General features: G+C 32.3%; 3 protein-coding genes across 3 annotated transcripts; 2 read left to right on the forward strand and 1 right to left on the reverse strand.

Annotated features, from left to right (window-relative positions):
* Nucleotides 1-14: 14 nt before the first annotated feature.
* LOC128391002 (cytochrome c oxidase assembly factor 8-like) lies at nucleotides 15-1,521 on the forward strand. Its single transcript, XM_053350826.1, has 4 exons — nucleotides 15-326; nucleotides 432-565; nucleotides 683-825; nucleotides 1,033-1,521. Exons 1-3 carry the CDS (start codon nucleotides 120-122, stop codon nucleotides 783-785), a joined length of 444 nt encoding a protein of 147 aa, XP_053206801.1. The 5' UTR covers nucleotides 15-119; the 3' UTR covers nucleotides 786-825; nucleotides 1,033-1,521.
* Nucleotides 1,522-1,698: 177 nt separating this feature from the next.
* Nucleotides 1,699-6,180, forward strand: LOC128391000 (uncharacterized). The gene is made up of 2 exons (XM_053350823.1): nucleotides 1,699-3,009; nucleotides 3,108-6,180. Exons 1-2 carry the CDS (start codon nucleotides 2,329-2,331, stop codon nucleotides 4,797-4,799), a joined length of 2,373 nt encoding a protein of 790 aa, XP_053206798.1. The 5' UTR covers nucleotides 1,699-2,328; the 3' UTR covers nucleotides 4,800-6,180.
* A 3,381-nt stretch (nucleotides 6,181-9,561) lies between these two features.
* Nucleotides 9,562-12,498, reverse strand: LOC128391447 (alpha-protein kinase 1-like). The gene is made up of 4 exons (XM_053351337.1): nucleotides 12,274-12,498; nucleotides 11,436-12,202; nucleotides 10,746-11,379; nucleotides 9,562-10,172 (listed from the first exon to the last, which is right to left on the reverse strand). Exons 2-4 carry the CDS (start codon nucleotides 11,580-11,582, stop codon nucleotides 9,817-9,819), a joined length of 1,137 nt encoding a protein of 378 aa, XP_053207312.1. The 5' UTR covers nucleotides 11,583-12,202; nucleotides 12,274-12,498; the 3' UTR covers nucleotides 9,562-9,816.
* Between the last annotated feature and the right edge of the window lie 233 nt (nucleotides 12,499-12,731).

Below are 12,731 nucleotides of genomic sequence, written 5' to 3' on the forward strand. Positions count from 1 at the left end.
GTCTAATTCTCTGTCTTCTGTCTGTTGTTTTGATTCTGAAAAGAAAAGATTATTTTATATTAATTATTTTCATGGATTCTTTTTGATAATTAATTTAATTGTTCTCTTGCTGTTTTACTATGGCAGCGATTAGGCGATTCTCCAGTCAACTGATTCGTGACAAAAGTTATGTTTCCAGTGCTCATCCAAAGTCACACATTAATTTAATCGCAAACGCTGTTCCTCAAGATGAAAGTGATTCTGAGAAAAATTATCGAAAATTATTTGAAGAGAATCAACTTTGGAATCACAACTACTGGCAAGATAATAATACTAGATTTCTAAAGGTATTGATGTTGTTTCTTTCTTCCCGTTACTGTCTTTATGTTCTCTTTATCCCTGCTTCAATATTTTCATTATCTTATTCATTTTATGTTTACTTCTCTCCACAGGAAAAGGCTGAATTCATAGAGAAACAAAGATTACAACAAGGTGACGATTCCATAGCATTTTCTCAAGAAGATTTGATACCATTTTATAAAGAATTTCTTGATAAAAATTACAATAAACACATCGAATACAATAGGTGAGTGTTAAATCCTCACAGCTAAGATTATATATTCTCCTGCAAAAACAAGTTACTCCACCCAAAAGAGACCACTAACCTATCATTAATTTTCACTTATCTTTTCATGTCCCACAGAGAGTGGTACCGTCGACAGTTCAAGCTCCTTATTCCGGCCTTTCAAGCTTATCTGGCATCTAAGAAAAGATCATTGAAAAGGTTTTTTCCTTCATCACGTTGAAATTATATAATCATAGGCTTTAATGTACTTTAGAATTTAGGTAGGTGTCATTTGGTTTTCTTTTCCAAAATGATTATTGTTCTTTTTTGTCGCACTTCTTCTCTGGAATCAATTTCAATAGAAAATGAGATTTGATTTTCGTAATGTGCAAACATTAATTGTAACCACAGGGCAGTGCAACTTTTAGACCTTTGTTGATCTGGTAGTATAAGTTACTAACATTTTCCATGTATTCTATTTCTTTTAGGTTAATCACCTTGATGGACTAATCAAATTGAGAGAACCAGATGATATCTAGTCAACATTTTAATTCATCTAAAAATCTTTCATGTCCTTTAACAACTAAAAACTTGAACCAAATGAACAGTGTTAATAACAATTGAATCCATTAACGATAATTAATTGTTAAAAGATTAATATATAAAAGAGATTGTCAAGATTATTGTCAATCTGTATTTCCAGCGGATTATTAAATTTGTATTTGTCCAATTTGATGAATTGAAGATAATCATCATTAAAAACCATGGAGAAGTTGAAAATGAAAACAACAACAAAGCAAAAATATTATCGATCAAATAGATTTGGAGGATTCCCACTAATTGGATTAATCGGGAAGCTTGGAAAGATTCAATGTTAAAACAAGGAGTTAAAAGGGATAAGATTAACTTGTAAATCACTTTCTCTTTTTGGATTAAAGCCAAAAAATTAAACAGCAAACAGATTGTGAGAGGGTCAACTACTGTTTCCATGAATAAATGTTTATTTTATATTTTCATTTGGCTGAGATTGAAAATATAACTAGTGAACTTTAGTTACACCAAAAGCAGAAACAAAAGTATCAACAATCAGATGATCCAATTGTATTTTGCTAATCCAAAATTCTCATTAATCATCACCCAAAAACTGAACACCGATCAACCGGAGAAGCCAAAAAATTGGATATCATGTTGTGGACACAGTTGTTAATTGTTCTAATTGAGAGAAAAAGATAAACAGAAAAAAGAAACATAATTAACTGTTAGTTAATTAAATCTCCACCCGAGGTAGTCACTCTCTTCCACCTTCACCTTTTGATGGAAATGAGAGAGAGAGAGAGAGAGAGATTGCGCTTCTCTTATTTACTTGAGTTTTCTAAAGTGGGAAGATAGAGGAAGAGAGAAGATGATTTTGATCTTTTTCGCTAATTAAATGTGCGATCATTGAGTGTTAATAATTGAATTGTAATTGTGTCTTTCGTTTAAGCTGTTCGATTGGCTCGATAATCGCCATCACCGTGATCGCTTCTTTGTAACAACAATCGAAATACTTACCTACCACCTGTCGTCTTTTTCTTTTTTCTGTCGCAATTTTTTGTGTTTTTTTCTTCACTTTTAAAAGGACAAAATCTTCGCTTTTTCTTCAACATCATTTGTCTTCATATTCTTTTTTAGTCATTTTCTTTTTTTCCTCAGTGTTTTTTTTGTTCTTTTTAGAATCTTCTTTTTCTCTCTCAATATTTATATTCTCTTTCTGTGTGTGTCTTGTATCTCTATTCACATCAACCATGGAACTTGGCTCTTCATCTTACTGTTCATCTTCCATGATGAACCATCAATATCATCACCAATCTCAGCCTTTGTATCAAAATTATCATTCACCTAAGCAAAGATGCATCAGTACCTTGGAAGAGGTAAAATCTTTGATTATTAATCTAAGAACAAAGAAGAAAAAGAAAGAAATGGATTCAGCAATCAATAAGATTGAAGAAGTGATTCAAACAATTAAAGTAACCATGTCCGATTCAACTACACCCGCTTTACGACCTATTGATCAAATTATCTTGGAAAAGCTTGAAAAGATTGAATCAAAATCTAAAACCATTGAAGGTTCACATTCAATGGTCAATAACAAACCAGTGTCACCAACTACTGTCCTCCTCAAACCTACAGATGAAACTATTTCACCTCAACAATTAGGTGCAAAATTAATTGACTTAATTAAAAATGATTCAACCCTTAAATTGGAGACAACTACAATTGGTACCAATGGTATTCAATTGAGCTCTTTTCATAGTGATATCAAGAATAAGATTGAAAATTTAATCAAACAACATCATCTTGATTCGCAAGTTGATTTGATCGAATTAAAGAAAATGTCACCACAAATCGATTTGACTATCACATCAAAACCTCGATTTGAAAGAGAAGATCTTTACAAAGAACTCACCAAAAGAACTGCTGAACGGGTAAGTGTTACAATTCGCGATTTATTTCCCTTTTCGAGTAATTCGATTGAAATTGATTCCAATTTTTTCCCTTCTTCCATTTTGGAAACTATATTTAGCATTCGAGTCTTTCAAGACAAGGAAGTGAGAGTAGCTCAGGAAGTGAAACTTACATGGATGGACAAGGGAGATTATTCCGAACACCTTCAGCAACAACACCATCATCCCTCTCAGTAGCACCGACAAGCCAACAACAACACACCTATGATTCATCATCGGTAAACCTAAACAATGGTAGTGGTAACATGAATACTTATAACAGTCTGAATAATATCAACATCTATGAGTCTAATCAGATGATTCATATGGATGAATCTATTTATGGCCGTAGTAAGAGGTCTTATCCTCATCTTCCGCCGAAACCATTAAGTGTCAATGTCGGTGGCGGCGGCAGTTCTTGTGATTATGGTGTCACTGGTCGGATAAGTGGGATTACTTCTGATATCAATAGACGTGTTTCTAATCACGATGTATTATATTCAATTGATGCTTCCTCTTCATCGGCATCTTCTTCAGTGTCAACATCACAATTCAACAGAGGCGGTGATTGTAAGATAAATAATATCAAGGATAATATAAATGGAGGTCATACAACATCATCTTCTGTATCATCAACAGCGGTGTCAGAGGAATGTCAACAAATTTGTGCCATCTTTGGTGACCTTTCAACTTCTAACGGTGGTGGTGGTGAAAGTAACCTTGCATGTTCAGAAGGTTCGATTACGCCAACCAACCCTGATCGAAGTAGCTCTCCAACAAATGAAAATTCACCTTCAAGTCTTACATCATCAACCTCTTCAAGTACAAATCGTGATCCTGTCCAATTTTCTGCCTTGAAATCAGCCAAATCTTTTCCCGGTAACCCGATAGCCGAATCATTATACTCATCAACTGGAACTTTATCCAGGTCATCAAATAAACCTGCGCCACCTCCTCCCGTTCGTAAAACCTCATCCATCTCAGATCCAAATGCTATCACCTTAGGTACCCTACGAAATGCCGGTTGTTCAACTTATGAAGAAATTAAAACTTTAAAACGTAATGTACGAAATCACAGCGGTAACGGAGGTTATAACACATACGAAGAGTTAAATTCTGATCGTAATGCTGTTTATCATGCAGCGAGAAAAAGTTGCCTCTCAACATCACTCACTTCCCTAGTGGAGCCCATTTATTCAACTCTTGATTCAAACACAATCAGCATCTCAAATCCTTTCAATTCCAAGATTGTGACCATCAACACCTCAAGTCATCGAGTCAGCCGACGAGATGAGCCTTGTAGTAAAAGTTATTCAGCTACAACCGATTCACTAAACCATCAGCATCAACATTCAACATCCACAGCATCACGTCCACCCTCATCAGCAACTCTTTCAAATTATCAATCTTCATCTTTAATGAAACAAAGGAATGACGATGACAGTTTACCTCCTCCACCTCCCGAAGCTTACATTGATTCATCTGGAGATAATCATCATAATTCACATAACCGAATCGTGCTTACTAGACGAGAGTTCTTGCAAACACTTAATGCCAAATTATCAGTACCTCAAAATCAACGGGTTAGTCCAAAACTCGTGAAAAGACGTAGCATGTCTTTACCTCATTCAGATCAAGAATGGGACTCAGATTCTGGTATAACAACTCAATCATCATCTTCAGGTGAATCTGGTTCATTAGGATCATCAACACAATCGGAATCATTCACTCAGTCTTTGGTTAATCAACTAACATGGTGGTCAAAGTTTTGAATGGAGAAAGTGAGTCTCTCTCTCTCTCTCTCCACTTTTTCATCAATCTTCAAGTCGAAACATTTGTTTTGACAAAACAAAAAACAAGGCAAACTTTCAATACTTTGGGCGTGGTAATGTGTATATTTTTTCAATGGATCTCTATTCATCAAGAATAATGTTTAATTTCTAGTCGAAATAACCAAAGCATCAAAAAAAAAACAAATCATGAACATAAAGAGGAAGATGAAGATGATAAAATAATCAAAACAAGGAACCAGAAAACAGGCAAAATTCACCTTCTCAAATGTTGGTTTATTTCTGTTTATCGCAATTACTGGAAAAAAATGAAAACATTGCGAATGGTCAACTATACAAATCAAAAAGATGGTCAAACAATTACAAATCTTAATGAAAAAAAAGTTACAAGTAATAATTGAATAGCATTTATAATAGTGCTAGTGATAATCATGCTATGCTTCATCATCATCAATACTAAATTTTGTTTTTCATCATCACATTGCAAAAGTATATTTACTTAATCTCAGGTGATGTTTATTCTTAAAAAGAAATCAAAGTGTGTTAAATCATCATCATCATCTTTATAATCACCAGCCCACAAGCAGCAACAATAGCAGCTAATCAAAGCCATTCTAGGATCTTTTAAATCATCATCATCATCATTATCATCAAACAACTTTGATCACCGAAAAACCTCCTTTAGCATTCAACCTTTAATATCAATCCTAATTATGATTAAACTGCTAATTATATCGCCTTTCTTCATACTCTCTCACCATTCATCTTCCTTACCTGTGAAAAGTCTTGACCTCCTGCGACTCATATTCACCTTCTCAAAGGGCAACAACCACTAGAAACCAAAATTACAGTAAACTGATCAAAACTGATTCGATGAGAGTAAACTGGTATCTGGAATATTTTTTAATTGTCATAACAATTCAATTTTTTTTCGATGTTTTCACCCTGCATCTTTCATCTTTACACTTTCATCCTCATTTACCTTTTATTTTAACCTCCATTTTTTTCTCTCAATTTAATTTCTTTTCCTTTTACCACCATCTCACCTAATTGTGATAGGAATTGAAGTTAATCAATCAAAAAAAAAGTGTTCTTTTCATTTTCTGCTTTTACCTTTCATCGAGCTGAGCTAACTAATTATACCAAATACAATCTTCATCAACATCAACATTGAGTTGTAACTTGTTTTCTTGCTCCCAAACACCAGCAACAATTTAACAACTAATCAACAATATTAATAATTTTTATTGTCTATGTATAGATGCTAATTATTATATCACAATTAAGTCAACACACTCTCACAATAAACTATATAACAAAAGTAAAACTTGTAATTAAATATCAATCTAAATAATTGTCACAATTTGTAAACAAAAACCTAAATATAAACACAATCAGCCCAATGAGAAACTTAAAATATCAACAGCAAAACCATAACATAACTCGTTGGACAAACAATCAGTTAATTGTTGATAAATGAATCGGAAATTTGCAGTTACAATCGTCAAATGGTAACAATTAACTTTAAATGGTTTTCCATATTATTATTTGATCGTAATCATCTGATCTGTTTAAATGGTGTTCATAAGCTAATGGTTGTGATAATGATACGAATATAATATCATCTGAACAATCATCATGAAATATACAAACAACTTCATGACTATTTAAGAAAATGGAATGATGATAATGATGATAAAATGAGTAGGAGATGATGATAGGAATGGAAGAAGGAAGAAGATGAAGAGTTGAAAGAATATGTAATTTATTTAATTTCTTTTTTTTTCTTCTCTTTTTCGCTCGTTCAAGGAAGGAACAAAATTCACAAACAATCTCATTTTTGGCCTGAATTTACGGGAAATTTTATTCAACAAACACCACACGATGAATAATTGAAGAAGATGATGATGATAATGATGAAGATGAAGATGGAGATGAAAAAAATAAGGTTACTTTATATCAAATATTATGTTTTCTTTAACAAAGAAAATACATTTTTTATTTCACCGAATGGATTTTTTTTCTGTTGATTTATCATCAAGGAATCAGGTTTGTTTATAATAAGATGAAATCTTTCATTTATCTTGTTGTTCAGATTGATGAGCAACTTTGACATGAATATCATGATAATCATCATCATTTGAATGGTCAGTCTGGTCAGTAAAACTTTTGGATATTTTGTTTATCACTTAAAAGGTCAACAAACAGACAAATATCTTTACCTGTACAAGGTTTTCTCTTGATAATCGTTAATTGTTATTATTTTACCATTCAAATGATAACCGTAAATTGTTGATTATCTTGATTATTATTTTCTTATTTTCTTATTTTCTTATCATTCTTATTGTTTGCCAATCATTTTGAATTTACTATCATCTGTTAGATAATTAATACGACTTGAATGGTTTATTATAACCAATTAGCTTTCATCAAACATTTGATTTCTTGTTATATTTCAAATGCTTTGATTGTTTTGTTTTGTTTTTCATTCATTAATTTAATTTCAACAACCAACAATTTTACTTCCTATTCACTTAATCATCACAACAATTAACTTTCTTCCCACTTAACTTTTTTGTTTCATTTACTCTCATATATTTACCTTATCGTATAATATATTTTACAAGTTATCTTTCACTGGCTCATTTGACAGCTTTTCCTATCATCTTCATCATTTTAATCATCAACTTTGTTTGTAATGAGATAATTGTTAGTTTATCTAATTAACTCAGTAGCAGTTAAATTGAAAGTCCTACTTACATAGGGTGAGAAATGGTATCAGCAAATGTAAATATAAAAGGGAAATCATGAAAACCTCTTAAAGTTCAAGCTTTTGCTCCCATAAACCATCATCTTCATCTTCATCATCAACATCAACAACATGAGGATGATCAGGATTTCCTATCAAATAGGTCGCTAGGTCGGTAAACATTGAAAATAACTTGAACTAAATTCATGTTTATCTATTTTTTTCGAGTTCCTATTCAATGTCTGCTGGAATATGATTTGATTGTTGATTGTTGATTAAACAGAAATCTGTTAACTAGTTATCAATTTTACTGTCGAAAAAAATCAATCTTAATTGTTAGTAAACTTTTTTTTATATTTTACGATGATCAGTTAATTATTAAGGGCGAAAAGTAATTGAATTTATTATCTCACTTTTGCCTTTGAAACTAAAGCAACAAATTTTATTTACCGTTAATTTGATTGTAATAATTTGATTTTTATTTATTATCATAGTGATTGTTGTTGTTTATTATTAATTTGATTGAGGTTTATCATGATTTGTTATATTCATTGATCAATTTTCAATTATGATGATGCTGTTAATACAATAATGACTGTAATCATGATTATGATTTACACTTAATTGTTGTTTTACTTTTCCTCAAGTTGATTGTTATTTCTTTGATTATAATCATTAAATTTTATTAACAAGATGATTAGTTAATTGCTGCCATTTTTTATATATAAATTACTCGGTAAGTTAATCAATTGAATAGAGTGAAACAATCAAATTAAGTTCAACTTACGATCGAGATACAAATTAAATGATTCACTTGATAGCGAAAAATATAATTTCAATGTTAATCAAGTCTATGAGTTTATCCTGATCATTTTTTTTATCATCAACTAATCAATTAACTAATTATAGTTTATAATGATCGGTATTAGATTAGCTGATCATCATGATTAAAAAAAAGTGATAAAACTGATCAATTCCTTTCTCATCATCAACTTTACATTGATACCGATTCTTTAATCATTACGGTTAATCATGAAAGCGGACTTAATTTTAGTCTCACGGTTGATAAACCAAATCAAGTTAAATCATCAACTAGCAATCAAATGAGAAGAAAAAATTAATTCTAAATCATTTCAATCAAATCAATGACATGAAAAAATAAAATAAATTAAACACTGATAATCAAAGTTGTATCTCTGATTATTGCGCCTTGTCAATCAACAAACAATTAGGTTCAAATTTAGTTGATTAAGGTTAAATCAGTTGGTTAAATCAAACCTTGTGGGCATAAAGATTACAAAGTTTAATGTGAACAAAAAAAGTTACAATCGATTTAAATTGTTAACAATTTTGGTCAACAATCAAATGAAGGTCAATAGCTTATCAACTTCCTATTGTTTACCATCATCAATGATTTACTTGATTGTTGATTAATTTCCATCTAATTGTTTGAAAACTCTTCGAAAAGATTAACCATTTATCAGATAATTTCCACCACAATTCATTTAAATTCAATTACTGAAAATGATTAAATTTCAATTTTGAGCTTTTTTTTCATTTATAAACATATTACAATCCAAATTGTGATCTATTCACAATTTAGATTTCAATCTTATTATTATCAATTTTGATTGTTGTAAATTTTAAATCTTTGACTTCTTATTGTATCATCATCATCCTTATGATTAGTAAATTAATTGGATATTATTCAGTTTACAATTGGTCTCTATCGGCACCATGTTGTATTATTAGGTGGTCAACTTGATGGGTCAGTCAATGGATTATCAATAATAATCTAAATGATACAATCAACTATTCATATTAATTCAGTTTAAATTTACAATTGATCCTTTAATTGTGCTTTGGAATCGTAGATTTATCATCATCATCCTCACTTTATCCTATTTCCATCATTTTCAGCGCTCATCATCATGAAGATTACAGGTAAACCTTTAGATTCGAAGTGATAGAAAAGCTAATAATCATTTCGATAGATTTTACATTGATCAAATTTAGATTTTATTTAATATAAATTAAGTTTGAGTGCTGAAAATTTCGTTACATTTGACCAACTATAAGTTTTTAGTTAGATTCGCTCAATTTTTGATTGTTTGGGTAGTGATGAGAGTTTCGTTGATATGAGTTAGTGTCGATGTATATATTTATCTTTATATATTTAAAGAAATATATATTATACAGATTAGATTAATCGTTCGAAAGATAATTTTAGATATTTTTTGATCGTTGCCTTCATCCCTGCACTAATTCATATGCAGTTTCATAGTACTGTGTACCTGGTGGAGCATGATAAGTGGGTGGTACATGAATTCCAGCATGATGTCTCATGTATTCCTCGAATTCAAGAAGTTTCTTCTTTGTTTCAGGAAGAGATGATTGTTTCTTGAGTTGTCCTCGATCTGGAGGAGGCCAAACGGGCTTCATCCGTCCAACGGTGATCGCTCGGTATCCAGGATAACCTGAATCTCCGTTAGATAGTTCAGAGGGATGCCAAGCATTCGAGGCTGGACCTGATCCTGGGGGTGGGAGATCTTGCATACTTCGATGAAACGAAGCTCTTGGAGGAGGCCAAACAAAATGCTTAGAACCTGAAAGATGATTAAAAGATAACTCATCACAATTAATTAATTGTTTGTTTTGATTGTTATGTTTATAGTTTTGTTTTTTTTTCGAATGAATAAAGAAAAGTGTTTGAATTTCTTTCACCCACTCTCTCTATTTATCTCTTAGTCTGCATTCTGAGATTAACTTTTCTCGGATCGAAGCCAAAGATTCATTTTCCAAGAGGTAAATTTACTGGAATTAGGATGAATCAAGAAAATTAACTAATTTTGCTCGAGAATTGATGTTTCAAGGCAACTCCTTCAACTCCTTCAATGCTTTTACTATGCAAATACTAAATTAAAATCAATGTCATCTATTAAACTATTAAATCTTTTGCCTAATTTCATGACTCATATTATTTGGCATCGTAAGTTTTTTACATTTGACTCCAACTCTTGTTTGCTGAAGCTTCACGTTGAGTGAAATTTCATGGGATCATCAAGTAAATTCTGTAAATCATTTTGAACAAGATTATCAAGGAATTCTGTTGACTCATATTCAGATTACTTGTCAACCTAATGAGTCTAATTTTGGATAAATTGAGAAATAATATTCACCTTCGGGATGAATGTGACCAGAGTTGAAACCAACTCTTGGTAATTGTCGTACTGATGATCGTTGAGGAGGCCATTGGACATTGGAGCGACGGGAACCAGGCTCATTGTCGAAAGAAGGTTTAACTCGAGTTACCGAGTGCACCGGGTGGGTGATGTAAGTTTGTTGTTTTCTTGCCTGAGAGGGTAATAAGTGATCAGGGTGTTCCACCTCAGCCTGTGGTAGAGTTTCCTTGACAACCCGATCGACCGGGTGGTAGCCTTTAAGGTCCAGGGGCTGTTTGAACTCTTTTGGGAATTGAACCACTCCACCTTGACGAAGGAGTGGACGATGTTCCTCTTCACCTAAATGTGATCCTTCGGTTAAATGCGCATTTGGATCACGAATTTTACGAGGAAATTGAAGGACAGTGGGTCGAACAAAATCACAAGCTTGAATTTCTTCACCAATATGAGTCGCTTCAAGGGGTTTCGGTGCGTTTGGATTTGGATCTTTACTTGGAAATTGAACCAAACCTCCTACATGAAGTATCAATGGTTTGGTTGTTCCGGATCGACTATTAACTTGATCGTAATTGTTTGAATCATAAAATTGTTCATACATTGGTTGTTGTTGTTGTTGCTGCTGTTGCATTTCCTAAAAATCAAACAGTAATTAGTATTTCAGTTGATTGATAAATTGATAATAATTACCTGGAGTCTCCGCTCCTCTTGCTGTCTATAATGCTCTTGCAGAACTTGTTGTTCGTATTGTTGTTGATAGTATTGTTGATCCATTTGTTGACGGAATTGATCTTCATCAACCATTTGAGGTTGTTGGTAACTTTCTTGTTGCATCATTTTAGAATTAGTTAATTGTTTAGGTTTAGGTTTATGTGAAGATTGATTAGAATTATTTTCAAGTTCTAATTCAAATGAAACTTGACGTCTAACAGGTTGAGATTCACCAATTAAAGGTTTACTTTTTGATTGTTGTGGAACAAAATTAACTTGAGAAATTACTCGATTTTGTTGATACTGTGGTTGTGGTTGAGGTTGATTGTAACTAACTGTAGATCCTTGTGGATTATTGTTATAGATTATTGGCTGAACGTATTGATTAACTTCACTCCAATGGGCTGAATCGATCGATGAAGGTAAAGATGAAGATGAAGATGATGGTCCAAAAGATGATGGCTTATTATTACCCCGGTGGTGAGCACTTTCCTCTAGAAACCTTTCCTCCTGGTAAATGGTGGACGATGAATACTCCCTTGAAGATTGTCGACTGGGAGGTTTTGGAGGAAGGCGGGATGTTATCGAAATACCCTCCTGACGAATGGTTGATCAAGTGTGTTAACACTTTGATTGAGAATTCAAATCAAGAAAACAAAATCAATATCGTGATGCCAAAGATGTCGCTCCAATGTAGACTTTTTCCAAATGAGATTCGTAAGTTTTAAAAGTTGCTCCAATGGTCTCTAGATCAAAACGAATAGAAAACGACAATGATAGGAAGAAGAAGAGAAAAATAAGAGAAAATAATAATTACCCAGAGGAAATTGATTTCGAGTGTAATTAGGTTTCGCTTCGAGATCGATGTGGGTCAATTGCTGTTGGTGGATCAACTAAAGTTAATTCTAAGGTTGGTGAAGGTAAACTGACGAGAATAGACAAAAGTGATTTGAGTTTTATAATTAAGTAAATTAGGCAATCAGAGAGAGAGAGAGAGAGAGAGAGGAGAGAGAAAGATCTTGGATCTGAATCGAATTAGGAATGACAACACTATGTTACAATTTGACTTCTAGACTGAACACTAACCACCTAGCGAATTAGTTGATAGAGTTGTTGATTGCAGAAATCAAAGGAAACTGAATTTATTTATAAATTCTAATCAAAAAAGAGAAAAGAATAAAATGTTTGATAATTACCCAGTTTTTTCTCTTCTTCTTTTTCTTCTCGGTAGAAGATTAAAGTCACAGAATTAAGATGCAAATGACGATGGGAAAG

Source organism: Panonychus citri, unplaced genomic scaffold, assembly GCF_014898815.1.
Source record: "Panonychus citri isolate SS breed McGregor unplaced genomic scaffold, ASM1489881v1 Contig00134, whole genome shotgun sequence".
NCBI classification, from domain to species: Eukaryota; Metazoa; Arthropoda; class Arachnida; order Trombidiformes; family Tetranychidae; genus Panonychus; species Panonychus citri.